Here is a 15949-nt window from a genome sequence, read left to right on the forward strand (position 1 = left end):
GGTTAAGCCACTGTTGGAATATTGTGTGCAATTCTGGTCTCCTTCCTATTGGAAAGATGTTGTGAAACCTGAAAGGGTTCAGAAAAGATTTACAAGGGTTGGAGGATTTGAGCTACAGGGAGAGGATGAACAGGCTGGGGCTGTTTTCCCTGGAGCATCTGACCCAAAACCATCCGGGTATAAGGTTGTGGGTTCAAATCTTATACCAGAGACTTTCAACACTAAAGCAAGGCAGACCACTCCAATGCAGCACTGAGGGTGAGCTGCACTGTCAGATTTTCCATTTCCAGCTCAGACCTTGAATCAAGTCTGTGATTGCCATTCAAGTGGATGTAAAGGGTCCCCATTTTGAAGAAAAGCAGGAGAGTTCTCTCTGGTGTCTGTGTCAATACTTAACCCTCAGCGAACACATCACAAAAACTGATGATCCGATTATTAATGCATGACACCACCGAACACATAGTTTAACTTTTGTTCCCATTCATTCGTGGATTGGGGTGTCACTGGCCATGTCAGCATTTATTGCCCATCCCAGAGGGCAAATAAGAGTCAACCCCATTGCTGTGGATCTTATAGCATTCCCAGCTACCTTCACCCCCCTCCCCTCCCCCCAGCCCCACCCCACCCTCCCATTTCTCTCTCAGCCCCCTTGGGCACCCCTATATTCCTGATGAAGAGCTTATGCTTGAAACATCAACTCTCCTGTTCCTTGGATGCTGCCTGACCGACTGTGCTTTTCCAGCACCACACTCTTCGACTGTGGATCTGGAGTCAACATGCTTTCTTTCCATAAAGGACGTGAGTGAACCAGTTGGGTTTTTCCAACAATCAACAATGGTTTCATGGTCATCATTATACTTTTAATGTCAAATTTTTATTGAATTTAAATTCTATGTAGCAGGAATTTGAACCCAAGTCCCTGGGACATTACCTGGGTCTCTGGATTAGCAGTCCAGTGATGATACCATTAGGCCATTGCCTTCCTCTAATTGGCTGCAACATGCTTTGGGGCATCCTATGGTTGTGAAAGATGCTATTTCAATGCAAGTTCTTACTTCCCTTTCTCTACTGGCACTTTGGTACCATGAAGGACTCTCTTTTTCAACCCTGTCCCTTGCCTGAGGTTTGGTGACCCTCAGGCTAAATTGCCACCAGTCACTTCTCTCTAATGAGAGCAGTCGCTGTGGTCTGGTAAGACTATAGCGACACAACAACAACTGCCAGGGGCTGTGAACTCTTGCCTTCATAATTTGGTTTCCTTTCCCTCAGGGGACTCAGCATGGAACCTCACAGTACATGACCTCGGATGGTTATAAAGGCCTATCATATATCTCAAAAAACACCCCAAATTAGAAAACATATTGCTTATTCTTTCAAACATGTGGGTGTTGAGTGCTGTGCTAAGCTGACAGAAAAGATGTGTTGAGGCTTGGGACAGATTAGATGTGATCTTGGGGACGAGGGATGAGGAGCTGAATTGCCAACTCCTGTTCTATTTCTTAAATTCTTCCTAATTTGTGGGAGTCCTAGGTTAAAAAACCATCATGTTTTCCTACAAAGGCTAGTGTCAGATTAACATAAGTGCATTCTCCTCTAAAATTTACCTAGACATGAGCATAATCCACTTTCTGAAGGCAGACCACACTATTACTATATTGCACTGTGACGATTAAATGGCCAAAGGTCAAAACATGCTTCTTTGAGCAGGGAAATACAATTGTTACTCTAGTCATCCCTTGACAGGTTCATATTGTATACCTGCCCCCCGGTCTGCACTTTGAAGATGATCGCTGACCTTTTACATTAACCAGTGGTGGTTACAGAGGTCAACAGTTCTATAGATCCCTTCAGAGAAATGTCAACCATGTTAGTATGCAACTGGAGTCACACGCCCCTTAAAGATGACCGTTTTCCATCCATCATGGATGTGACTGATAGTAGAAAATGGGAATAAATGTCACCATAGAGCCCATCGAGTGTGGTTCACAATTCAATATGATCATAGCTGCTCCTCTAAATCAATGCCACTCTCTCTCAAACCTTTGACATCAAGATCATCAAGAGCACTGAAGCCTGGTGACTCTTTGTGAGCTCTCTACAGCATATCTTATTCTTACACATCTTACAATCGTTTTGCTCTTTTAAAACTCAATTCTAAGTCTGTAAAAACTACTAACAATATTCTCTCTGTAACATTGCATTCTTAACTCTGTTACCCTAATGCACTCTGTAGGGTATAGAACATAGAACATAGAACAGTACAGCACAAAACAGGCACTTCGGCCCATGATGTTGTGCCAAAGATTGCTCCTAATCTAAAACAAAATAACCTAACCTACACATCCCTCAGTTCACTGCTATCCATGTGCATGTCCAGCAGTCGCTTAAATGTCCCTAATGACTCTGCTTCCACCACCACAGCTGGCAACACATTCCATGCATTCACAACTCTCTGCATAAGGAACCTACCTCTGACGTCTCCTCCATACCTTCCTCCTAATATCTTAAAACTATGACCCCTCGTGCCAGTCAATCCTGCCCTGGGGAAAAGTCTCTGGCTATTGACTCTATCCATGCCTCTCATTACCCTGTAAACCTCGATGAGGTCACCTCTCTTCCTCCTTCTCTCCAGAGAGAAAAGTCAGAGCTTAGTCAACCTCTTTTTGTAAGACATGCCCTCCAGTCCAGCAGCATCCTGGTAAACCTTCTTTGCATCTTCTCCAAAGCCTCCGTATCTTTCCTATAATAGGGTGACCAGAACTGGACACAATATTCCAAGCGTGGTCTCAGAGCGGCAGCAAGACCTCACAGCTCTTAAACTCGATCCCCCTGTTAATGAAAGCCAAAACACCATATGCTTTCTTAACAACCCTATCCACTTGGGTAGCAACTTTGAGGGATCTATGCACTTGAACACCAAGATCCCTCTGTTCCTCCACACTGCCAAGAATCCTGTCTTTAATCCTATATTCAGCATTCAAGTTCAACTTTCCAAAATGCATCACTTCGCCTTTATCTAGGTTAAACTCCAACTGCCAATTGTCAGCTCAGCTCTGCATCCTATCTATGTCACACGGAAGCCTACAATAACCCTTGATATATCAACAGCACCTCCAACCTTTGTGTCATCGGCAAATTTACTAACGCACCCCACAACCTCCTCATCCAAGTCATTTATAGAAACTACAATGAGGAGAGGCCCAAGAACAGAGCCCTGCGAGACACCACTCACCACTGACCGCCAGGCAGAGTATTTTCCATCTACAACAACTCTCTGCTTTCTGTCAGCCAGCCAATTTTGAATCTAGATAGCCAAATCTCCCTGTATCCCATACCTCCTGACTTTATGAATGAGCCTACCATGGGGAACCTTATCAAATGCCTTGCTGAAGTCCATAAATACCACATCCACTGATCGACTTTGTCGACCTGTCTCATCACCTCCTCAAAGAACTCAATAAGATTTGTGAGGCATGACCTGCCCCTCACAAAGCCACGCTGACTACCTTTAATCACGTTATGCTTTCCCAAATAGTCATAAACCCTATCCCTCAGAATTCTTTCCAAAATCTTGCTGACCACAAACATAAGACTAACTGGTCTGTAATTGCCAGGGATTTCCCCATTCCCCTTCTTGAAAAGTGGAATAACATTTGCCTCCCTCCCATCTTCTGGTATCTCCCACGGAGAGTGAGGAAGCGGCTTATCTACCTCCTTTCTCACTTCCTGGAGCAACCTAGGATAAATCTGGTCTGGCCCTGGGGACTTAACAATCTTAACCTTTGCCAAAATTTCCAGCACATCAACTTCATCAATCTTGACCTGGTCAAGCCTGTTTCCCAACTCCTCAAAATTCTCATTCACAACGAGGTCCCTTTCTTTAGTGAAAAACTAAAGTGAGAAACTCATTTAGGGTTTCCCCTATCTGCTCAGACTCCACACACAAGTTCCCTACATTATCCCTGATCGGCTCTACCTTCTCCCTGGTTATTCTCTTATTCCCTAATCCTTCTTGCCAAACATTTTTCGTGCCCCCTCCTGGCTCTCCTCAGTCCATTTCTGAGCTCTTTTCTAGCAGGCCTGTAAACCTCTAAAGCTGTGCTAGATCGATGCTTCCTCCACATTATGTAAGCTGCCTTCTTCCTTTTGACGAGAAGCTCCTCTGTTCTCGTCATCCAAGGCTCCTTAATCTTACCCCTTCTTGCCCGTCTCAGAGGAACAAATTGTGCATCACTCACAACAACTGCTCCTTAAATAGTCTCCAGATGTCCGCTGTGCCCTTTCTGTGGAACAATTGCTCCCAATCTGTACTTCCCAACACCTGTCTGATAGCATCATAATTTCCTTTTGCCCAATTAAATATCTTCCCTTGGTAACCGCTCCTTTCCCTCTCCAAGGCTACGGTAAATATGAGGCAATTGTGGTCACTGTCACCAAAGTGTTCTCCCACCGCGAGATCTGACACCTGTCTTGGCTCATTGCCGAGCACCAAATCCAAAATGGTCTTTCCCCTCGTTGGTCTGACTCCTTACTAGGTAAGGAAACCCTCCTGAACACACCTGACAAAAACAGCTCCACCCAAACATCTGCACTAAGGAGGTTCCAGTCAATATTGGAGAAGTCGAAATCACCCATAACAACAACCCTGCTCGATCTACATTTTTCCAAAATCTGCTGGCCTCTGAGTTCTTCAGTCTCCCTCAGGTATGATCTGCCTGTACAGCATGCAAACAAAACGTTTCACTCTACCCAGGTACATCAAAGACCTCTTTAGTGTCTAGAAAATTATTTCTCTCTTAAACATATTCAGTGATTTGGCCTCTGTGACAAATGTATCACTTTTTGACTCTGGAGACCAAAATGGAATGAGTTGGGGTTTATTTAATCCAACAGCTTCACAGTCCCTTATAAATTAAATAAGTCCTCAAACTGTTCCAATGGGATTTAACCCCATTAACTTTGCTATTCCAATGACATAACTACTAGTAAATTCATCATAGTCTCAGATCTGATAGAGAGATGTGACTGGTGATTAGCTTAACCTGAGGGTCACCACAATCAGCTGAATGATAAGATTGAGATGGCCACACTTTTTTGGTGACCTCAGCTGGTATGCAAATGGAACGTGTGCTGTAGGGCAATGGATGACAAGTCAATCATCCAGGGCAACTAGGTTACCAATCCTAAGCCAAGTTAGCTGGACAGTTGGCTTACAATGCCAAGTGACGCTAACAGCGTGGGTTCAATTCCCACACCGGCTGAGGTTACCATGAAGGACTATCCTTGTGGACCTCTCCCCTCGCCTGAAATGTGGTGACCCTCAGGTTAGACCACCACCAGTCATCTCTCTCTCTAATGAGAGAGCAGCTCTACAGTCCTCTGAGATTATGGTTACTTTACGTACCCTTGCACCATGTTACTGCTGAACCAAGTGAGCACTAACACTGGATATCTAGCACATTAGGAACTAACCCATCCAAAATATTAGCTATTTTATCGTACCTTATTTATTTCGCAATTCAAAACATGTTATTTTTTGGAATGGCAGAGTAAATTTAAAAGGAAGATCTTCTATAATTACTGCATGCCTTTTGAGTGTTGGCTTGGCTTGTTAAAACTGAAAAAGCATGCAAAACATGGTAATTATTGTAGAACAAAATGACCTCACAATAAAATACTATTTGATTTGGTGAGATTTAATTTGTTAATGCTACAGTGTCTGCTGATAGCTAAATAAACACGCAAAAAAATGCCAGGCTCCGAACTTGACATGTGAGATATTCCTGTGTTCAAAATAACATTGCTGTTGGTGATATGGAGGTGCCAAAGTCGGACTGGGGTGGACAAGGTCAGAAGTCACACAATGCCAGGTTATAGTCCAACAGGTTTATTTGAAATCACAAGCCTTGGTAGCAATGCTCTGAAAGCTCATGATTTCAAATAAATCTGTTGGGCTATAAAGCTGGTGTCTCATGACTTCTGACACTGCTGTTATGTCATCAATATCTTGTTTCTTTTTAAAGGAAGGATTAATTTCTGGGTAAAACCAACCTACCCTCTACTTTGGATGAATTTGCCTGCAGTTGCCCAATTCCAACTTTAAACCTTACAGATTGGAGGTCGCAATTGATAGGTTTGTTTTCCTAACAGTGACCAAAGATTTTGCACGTGTCCTTTAAGAAACTCTTTAAAACCTACCTCTTTGATCTAGCTTTTGTTTACCTACCCGTTACCTCCTTTTGTGGATGGGAGTGAAATTGCCCATGTTTTTGCTCATTTGGCCTAATATTTCCCTTTTTGTTGTGCCTCTGAAAGGGCCTTGGGAAGTTCCATCACTTTAAAGATGCCTAATATTTGTTGTTGTTCTGTGTAGCATAGCAACATGCACTTCCCAGCATGCCTCTTGTCATTCTTACAGGTTAAGCTGCCCTCTTTCAGAAACTCGCGCGATTTTGTAAGTGAAAACTCATGAATGAAAACAGTAATCATGAGACATTGTTGGGATGGTCACCTTGGATAATTGTATCTACCAGTGCTTCCTATGTGTGTGGGAAAACTGGCAAAAGAGAAATTAATTTCACAGGAATATTTTAAATGTTATCAAATCCTCCATCCTAACACTCATTAAACAGATTCAATTGGCTGATCTGACTGCATTCCTGAAATCCATATTGCTACCTACCCTCAATAACCTTTCATCCCTTTGCTTAATAAAAATTCAAATATGTCTGCCTTAAAATTGTCTGGAACCATTCTGGGAAATCTATTCTGCAAACTCTCAAGGATTTCATATCCTTCCTAAAGGCTGGAGTTCAGAACGAGACCCAATTTACCAATCGTTGGCTAACCAAAGCTTTGAGTTCAGCATAACATCCCTTATTTAGTGAAGTCATCTACTACACTTGCTGCTGACAATGTGGTCTCCTCTACATTGCGGAAACGGAGTGTAGACTGGATGACCGCTTTACAGAACACCTATGTTCTTTCCACAAAAAAGACCCTGAGCTTCCAATTGCCTGCCACTTCAATACATCACACTGTTCCCTGGCAACATCTCAGGCTTGATGCAGTGCTCCAGCGAAACTCAGCACAAGCTGGAAGAATGGCACCACATTTTCTGTATGGGAACTTCACAGCCTTCTGGATTCAATATCCAGTTCAACAACTTTAGGATTTGAGACACCTTCTCCAAAGTCCTTACCCCAAACCCCCACACACATTGGCCTTGTCATCACATGGTCTGCTGTTACACACAATCCATTGTTAGCCACTGATTGTTCCTGTTAGTAGTTATTCATTCTCCCAGACTAATCGTTACTTACTCCTTTGTCTGTCCAACTGTTCTTATCTCTCCTAGGGCTCTATCACTTACTCCTTACCTCCCGGCCCATACCCTATCTTCTTAATTAAAAAAAACAACTTTTCCGAGCTACCATCAGTTCTGAGGAAGGGTCATTGGAATCGAAACAGTAACTCTGATTTCTCTCCACAGATGGCGCCAGACCTGCTGAGCTTTTCCAGAAAAGAAATCTTAACTACATTACTGACATCTTAAACTATGAAAAGCGATGATGTGGAGATGTCGGTGTCGGACTGGGGTGGACAAACTCAGAAGTCACACGACACCAGGTTATAGTCCAACAGATTTGTTTGAAATCACAAGCTTTTGCACTTCACCTGACAAAGGAGCAGTAAGCTTGTGAATTCAAATAAACCTGTTGGACTATAATCTGGTGTCATGTGGCTTCTAACGTTTTACAAAAAGCAAGTATAACTAACAGAAACAATTTCCTCTGATGAAGCAATCTAAAGCAAATTCACCAAAGTTCCTCAGACAGCACCTTCCAATCGCTTCCATCTCGAAGGACAAGGGCAGCAGATACTTGGGAACACACTACCACCTTCAAGCTCACTTCCAAACCACTCACAATCCTGACTTGGAAATATATCACCGTTCCTTCACTGTCGCTGGGACAATATCCTGCAATTTCCTCCCTAAGGGCATTGTGGGTCAACCGACAGCAAGTGGAGTGCTGCAGTTCAAGAAGGCAGTTCACCACCACCTTCTCAAGGGGGCAACTAAGGACAGGCAATAAATAGGGACAGCCAGTGATGCCCACATCCCACAAAATTGTATAAATTATAGAAAAGGAATGTAGTATTAAAATGAATGGCCATTTAGGGGGGAAATTAGGAATCACATTTTCCATGCTGAGAGAAGTTACAATCTGGAATTTATACCCATAAAAGGCGTGGAGTTTGTAAGATAGAGAGTGAAAGATTTTTGTTAGGCTAGGGTAACTTGGCATGGAAGTGGGTAACACAGGTGTAGAGAAGCTATGAACAAACTGAATGCTAGAGGAGCAGAAGAACATAATCCTGATGCTGCACATTGTCATTCTTTGGAAAACAACAGCATAGTTAGATTTAGCAAACTCCAGCGTAACACTGAGGGAGTGCTGCACTGCCTGAGGTACTGTCTTTTGCGTGAGAACACAAACCAAGGCCAAGTCTGCTGGCCAATGTTACTCTCTCAACCACAATCATAGAAGTGGTTTATCTGGTCACTGCGACATTGAGAGTTGTGAGAATTTGCTGCCACACTTCTGACATTGCGGCACTAACTACACTTCAAATCTGCTTAATTCTTGGTGTGCACTTTGGGACAACTGACAGTCACAGAAGGCATTATATAAATGCAAGTCTTTCATTCTTTCAACAGTTGATGAAAAATAATAACTTCGATCCTCATCTTTATGGCTTTGCAATGTAATGTAGAAATCTACATCCATCCAGTAAGAACATCAAATGCTGGCGGGTTGGAAATATTTGTGGAAATAACATTTCAGGTAAATGTCCTTATGTCAGAACTTGACCTAAAGTGTTAGCTGTTGTTACTCTCGTCACAGATGTTACGTACCCTGCAGAGGATTTGCAGTATTTTCTGTTTTATATAGGCAGATCTGCTAAACCTGCACTGACTCAGCACCTTTTAGCCTTCTGATAGTGAGAAGGCTGAGGAGGTGGAGGTAGCCCAGGTTCTTTCAGCCTGCCTCATGAGGACTTGCCCCTCTGTATAGATTGTAGGTACATTGGTTTTCTGCAGGAATGTTCGTGAACATTAGGAATGTTCTCGGACGGTAGGAATGTTTGCGGACTCTGGAAATATTTCTGGACTGTAGTAATATTTGTCGACTCTGGGAATATTTATAGGCAATTTGAATGTTTGTAGACTCTGAGAATATTTCTGGACCATTGGAATATTTGACGGCTCTTGGAATACTTCTGGACAATAGTAATATTTGTAAAATCTGGGAATAATTATGGACAATATGAATGTTTATGGACTGTAGGAATGGTTGTAGAATCCGGGATATTTCTGGACTGTCATAATGTTCAATTGACTGCAGGAATGTTTGTGGTTTCTAGGAATATTTATGGACTATAGGAATGTTTCTGAACCATAGGAATGTTCCTTGACTGTAGGAAATGTTGTGGACTCAGAATATTTATGGACTGTCAGAATCAGAGGGGAAAGAGGATGACAGCAGAAATGACTGATAAGAAGTTGGAAAATGTACCTGGACTCCCAGGACCGGGCAATGGAGACTTCTTGGCACTCGCTGCTGACGGTCCATGTCTTTTTAAACCTGTTGGCTGGGTAAGGGAGGGTTTCGGAGACACTGGAGGTTTAACAGGTCTTTTTGTCTCCCCGTCTGAAACGTGGGAGGCGTGCTCTCCGCTGTTTCTTCGGGGGATTTCTCCTACAGTTAAGAAGCTCGGATACGTCTCTCCTCCTGTCATGTCCGACACTGGCCTTCTCTTGATAGTTCCTGTGCCATTCTGAAGCATCGCGTGGTGATGGGCCTCTGGAGGAGATTCCAGTTGATCCTTCTCCCTGGTTTTTGGACGCCGCTTGACGGTATTTGACTCTGTTAAATGGAAGGCCATGACCTCCTGCTGCTGGGTCGGTCTGGGCTTCCCTCTGCGTTTCAGTGTGCTCGTGAGTTCGAACGCGGTGAGGCTGGAATACTGTGGCCTCACGGCCTCGGAGTTGACCTGGAGGTGGGGTAGACATTCTACGCCGTTGGTTTTCAGCGGCTGGCGAGGCCGTTGCTTGATGGTCAGGTTTCCTTCCTCGGCGAAGGGCAGGTTCTCCGAGGAGCTGTTCCTGGATGATCCGGTCGGATCCACCTGAAGGCGGTCGGCGGGCCCCTCGGCTTCAGGCGCAGGTTTCCCACCGTTGGCTCGCTCCTTCTTGGCAGCGACGATCAGGCCCGTGACGGGTCCGCTGATGGTCCGCCTTCGGTTGATCACCTCGCCGTCCAACCCGATGGCGTCGCGGGACCTGTCGAGGGGCCCGCGCTTCACGGTGGCTAGCACGGTGGCCACTCTGGAATGTTCTGAGCTCACTGGCTGCACCATTGGGCCGTAGGTGCCGCCTGTGCCCTTTTCTGTCTTGAACGACCGGTGCAGGGTGAGGGCCCGGGCGCCGCCGCCGATGGACGACATTTCCAACATAGCGGCGATGCTCTTTACGCTGCCGACGCTGCCCGTCTCCACAGTTCCCCCAACGTCACTGGCTCTCCGCTGCTCCTTAAGCCTGGCCTTGGTGTCAGGATCCTTGAGGCTGCCCATCTCCTTATCCTTTGGCAGGTCGTCGCCCAGGTTGGTGCTGGATATGGCCGAACTCGACCGTTTCGGGGGCGGCGGCGGTGGCCCTTTCTTCTTCGGCCTCAGCGCGAACGACTGGCTACGGTTGACGTTTTTGTCCGCAGCGGCTGAGTGCCCCCTGACCGAGTGGCTGCGGGCCACGTGCCTCTGGATCGTGGCATAAGGCCCAGCATCGGGCAAGGCCAGCTCGTCCTTCTCCTGCTCGCTGTCAGACATGGCGTAGCGGCTCACGCTGTGCGCCCGCTTCTTTGGTCTCGAGGGGTCTCCCTCAGAATCGTCGGTGTGCGGAGGGAGGCAGAGCACGGGGACGGAGACGGGCAGCACAGGGACAGCCTGCGCCAGCGGGCTCGACGTGTGGCCAGGCGCCGCTGACCCCTCACCTTCCACGGGCTGTGGGACCACGTAGGCGAATCCTCGGTGGGTGGGCGACTGGGGCAGAGACCTCGGGGACATGGGCCGGTCTGTCTGCAGGAGCTGCGGGATGGGCTTCACTTTGGCCGTGGCCTGAGGGACATTGAGGGTCTGCGGAGAGGAAGGCCTGGGCTTTGTGGGTGTCTGCGGTGGGGTGAAGGTTGACATCGACACCAGCGCTTGGTGAGGGTGACAGAAGGACTCTCTTGGCTTCCCGGGTGCAGGTGGCACACTCGCTCTTTGAACCCCTTGCCGGTGACTGCGCCTTGTGGGACCGACCACTTCTGTGATGATGGATCGTTGGCTGGGGCCATCGAGGTTTTCCTGGCTTTTGGACAGGGCTGCCTTTTGCAGCTTGCTCCCTCCTCCTGCTCCTTCCTGAGCAGTGCCATTTGGCTTTACCTTGGCACCGCTGCTGCTGTCACTCTCCTGGATGGCCCCCTCTGGTTGGTAGGCAGTGCCCTCTGCACCAGGTCCAGCGTGGTTGGCTTGCTTCGGCTCAAGGCCGTCCTTCCCATCTCCAGCACTGGTCATGGCAACTTGCAGCTCGTTGCTCAGCTCACTGTCCTGGAAGGTAGACATCTTGGGAGACTGGCATTCAGCATTTTCACCCTGAGGAGATTCTATAGCCACAATTTCCAACGACTGGGGGGCTTTCTTCTTCAAGGTGCCAGACTCATAGCGGGTAGCTCGCTGGATTTCTGCCAGCTTCTTCACAGCGAGCATAAACTTCTTTTGATGACCTAACAGAATTTTAAAAAATACAGACAAGTTAACTCCAAAATGACAACTTCCAATTTTCAACAATGATTCAACACAGGGCAGGCTTCGCAGGAAATAATACTGGTTGAATACTGTTTTGAAACACTGAGTGCTTCTCTCTCTCTCTTTGTCTCGCTCTCTCTCCGTGTCTCTCTCTCTGTCTCTGTCTCTTTCATTCTCCCTCAGTCTGTCTCTGACTCTCCCTCTCTGTGCCTCTCTCTCTCTCTGTCTGTCTCTTTGTTACTGTCTCTGCTTCTGTTACAACTTTGAATTTATCTTGAACTTATCCTCAGGAATGATGCACTTTTGAAAAACAGTACATTTCACGAAACCATGACATAAGAAAGTAAAGCTTTGATTTTGCTTTTCGATCTGAAGCTAAAATATTTTAGGCAGGTCCAAATTTCTTTGTTTTCCATATTGTTTCAGTTTTAGGTGGTTTTGTAATTTGAGACCATTGATTGTACTTTGACCATTATCTGCTTTGAAATAGGGCACTTTGAAAATGACAGAAGTGATGCACGAAATCGTTGTTTGAACAGAGAGTCTGATTGGTTGACAATAATTGGGTTAGTGCTAGGTAAAAGGAGCAGACAAAGGAAACTTCACACAATTGTATTTGAGGTATTTAAACACTAATACTCAGAGGGCCAGAATTCAAACCAATTGCGACCCAGTCCTGGTTTAAATAGAACAGCTAAATATTCTGCAGATCTACTTTCATCGGTTTAAATGACTCCTCTTCATATTGTAACTTCACACTGTCTGTAACTGCACCCTGTAATTGCAATCTGTCTCCAATTGCAACCTGACTGTAACTTACCTGTAAATTGCAAACTGTCGTAAATTCAGCCAGTTTGCACATCAATCTGTCTGTGACTGCAGTGTGTTGGTACCTACAACCTAGCTGGAACTGTAACCCAAGTTGTAATTGTAAATCCATCTGTAACTGCAATCTGTCTGTAGCTCCACCTTGCCTGTAATCACAACCTGTCAGTAATTGCAAGTTGTCTGTAGCATCAGCTTGTCAGTATCTCCTCCAAGGAGGGGTCATAGCATGGACTGGTATTGGAACACATTTGTGAACATGATTCAGGCAAAACTGTTAAAAATCACAGTGTTGCCAATTTGTTTCCTTTTTAATCCCTAATTCACACTGATTAAGAACATAAGTGCTCAAGGTCTAGCAAACAATAATGTGATAATGATCACATCATCTGTTTTAATTATGTTAGTTGAGGAATAAATAATGACCACAACACCAGGGAGAGCCTGACTCATCATGACAGTGAAATGTTTCCAAACATTTCAGAAGGAAGACTTGAGGGCCCTCATGAAGAAACCTTCAATTTAATATTTTGTCCAAAGGCTAGCACCTTGGGCAGTGCCCTAATCCTAACCCTAATGCATGAGATGCCCCATTGGCATTACTGCACCTTTACCAGCTTGCACTTTGAGTGAATACCAACAGCAACAAAAATCTGAGCTGAACGGTGTAGACAAATCTGACTGAGAACCTATGGAATGACCCACTTCTGGAAGGTCCATAAGACCATAACATATAGGGGCAGAGTTAGTTCATTCAGCCCATCGAATCTGCTCTGTCATTTAATCATAGTGGATGTGTTTCCCCACCCCACTCTCCTATCTTCTCCTTATAACGCATGATCACCTTACTGATCAAGAACCTATCTATGTCTCTCGTAAAGACACTCAATGACTTAGCCTTCTGTGGTAATGAGTTCCTCAGATTCACCACCCTCCGACTGAAGAAATTCCTCCTCATTTTAGTTATATGGGGTTGCCCTTTCTCTTTGAGGCTGTGCCCTCAGGTCCGAGTCTCTCCTCCTGGGGAAATCATCTTCTCCATGGACACTCTATCCACATCCAGCCCAATCGTTCATTGCAAATGTTTTCCCAGACATATTAGATGTTGAAATACTGTGGGGAATTTGACATTGTGTGATAACATTAAACAGGTGACAGTGGCTCAGCACCATGTTTTATGTTATGGGAAAACAAAATCAGAAGAGGCTGGTATGACCTTGGGTTGGAACACCACATGCTAGCAACATTTAAAAGAGGGCTGATACAGCCAAAATAGCTGCAGATGTAACTTATGTGCCTGTCTGTAGGAAAAGAGAGCAACCCACAGGATGTCACAACTGAAGATACAAATGGAACATCAAACAAGAACACTTCAGAGGGGCAAGAGATAAGTCAAAACAGGCTGGACTGTGATTTTCTTGTGAGTACAAAGATAATGAGGGCTGTTGACTCCCTAGTCAATAGCACTCACATCTGCAGATTATATTCCAGACTGCAGACAATTTTTCTCTTTGAAGAATACACAAAGAAAGGGGTTTAAAGGCCAGTTTCAACTCTGCTGGAGTGTACTAGTGGGATTGAGTATTTTCCTTGTGTAATGTGTGTCCTTGCCTGGGTTTGTGAAAGGCACAGTGGAAGATTTATCCCTGTTGAAGCTTATCCCTGTATTGTAGGCATGGGGACTCTCTCATTCTGACAGCTCGCAGCCAGTTCACTGGTAAGGCAGACAAAATGGAACAGCAAATGGGCTCTCTCTGGCCCTGAATGCTGGAGTTCATAGAACATAGAACATAAAACAGTACAGCATAGTACAGGCCCTCCAGCCCACAATGTTGTGCCGAGCATTTATCTTAATCTAACCAACACACCCCTCGATTTACTGCCATCCATATGCTTGTCCAGCAGTCGCTTAAATGTCCCTAATGACTCTGACTCTACTACCACCGCTGGCAGTGCATTCCACGCAATCACCACTCTCTGCATAAAGAACCTACCTCTGACATCTCCCCTAAACTCTCCTCCAATCACGTTGAAATTAGGACTCCTTGTGGCAGCCATTTCTGGCATTGGGAAAAGTCTCTGTCTATCCCTCTCATTACCTTGTACGCCTCTATCAAGTCACATCTCTTCCTTCCTCTCTCCAATGTGAAAAACCCTAACTCACTCAACCTCTCTTCATAGGACAAGCCCTCCAAGCCAGGCAGCATCCTGGAAATTCTTCTCTGCACCCCGTCTAAAGCATCTACATCCTTCCTAAAATGAGGTGACCAGAACAATATTCCAAGTGTGATCTAACCAGGGTTTTATAGAGTTGCAGCAAAAACTTGTAGCTCTTAAATTCAATCTCCCTTGTTAATGAAAGCCAAAACACCTTCTTAACAACCTTATCAACTTGGGTGGCAACTTTGAGGGATCTACGTACATGGACCCCAAGATCCCGCTGTTCCTTCATACTACCAAGAATCCTGTCTTTAACCCTGTATTTAGCATTCAAATTCGACCTTCCAAAATGAATGACTTCGCATTTATCCAGGTTGAACTCCATCTGCCACTTCTCAGCCCAACTCTGCATCCTGACATTGTCTTGTTGTAGCCTGCAACAGCCCTCGACACTATCTACAACACCATTGACCGTTGTGTCATCGGCAAACTTACTAACCCACCCTTCCACTTTTTCATCCAAGTCACTTATCAAAACTGCAAAGAGCAGAGGCCCAAGATCAGATCCTTGCAGGATACCACAGGTCACCGAGCTCCAGGCAGAATCAAAATTGAAAGGATTCACAATATCAAAATCTCAACCAACCTGAAAAATTTGAAATTGATGCTTGCTACCAATGCCAATGCTAAGAGTAACCTACACTGCAACAGCCACAATATTTAATCACTTACCTTTTAGGTGAGAGAGTTCATCCTTTCTTAATGTTTTAGGGTTTCCTGTTTGGAGCTATAACAAACTGGGGAGCCTTGTCTGAAGGCTGGGCATAACAAGCTGTAAAGCAGACTGCCCAGTGACTGATGTTATACTAGCACACAATCAGGTCGACTGCTAATGTGCCTCAATGGGTACACACTTCCCTCTCAAATCACATTGTTGTAGGTTGAAGTCCCACTTGGGAGACAGTGCTGCATTGAAACATTGAATTGACTTCTTCGTCACACGGGTCCTTAAGTCTGCCCACTCACCTGGATGGAAAACAACCTCTGGTGTGAATGAGCAGGGGAATCAGAAAAAATCTGCAAGGATGTTGCCATGATTGGAGGTTTTGAGCTA

At 45.2% G+C, this 15949-nt stretch overlaps 1 protein-coding gene across 11 annotated transcripts in view; it reads right to left on the minus strand.

Moving 5' to 3' along the window:
• caskin1 (CASK interacting protein 1) overlaps window positions 1-15949 on the minus strand; it is a 651040-nt gene that overhangs the window by 14522 nt on the left and 620569 nt on the right. For all 11 annotated transcript variants that reach the window (XM_043711216.1, XM_043711218.1, XM_043711212.1 and 8 more), the window contains one exon: window positions 9582-11828. In XM_043711216.1, the coding sequence (XP_043567151.1) occupies window positions 9582-11828 (2247 nt within the window). The remainder of the gene's footprint in view (window positions 1-9581; window positions 11829-15949) is intronic.

The sequence above is a fragment of the Chiloscyllium plagiosum genome, chromosome 21 (assembly GCF_004010195.1).
Source record: "Chiloscyllium plagiosum isolate BGI_BamShark_2017 chromosome 21, ASM401019v2, whole genome shotgun sequence".
Lineage (NCBI taxonomy): Eukaryota > Metazoa > Chordata > Chondrichthyes > Orectolobiformes > Hemiscylliidae > Chiloscyllium > Chiloscyllium plagiosum.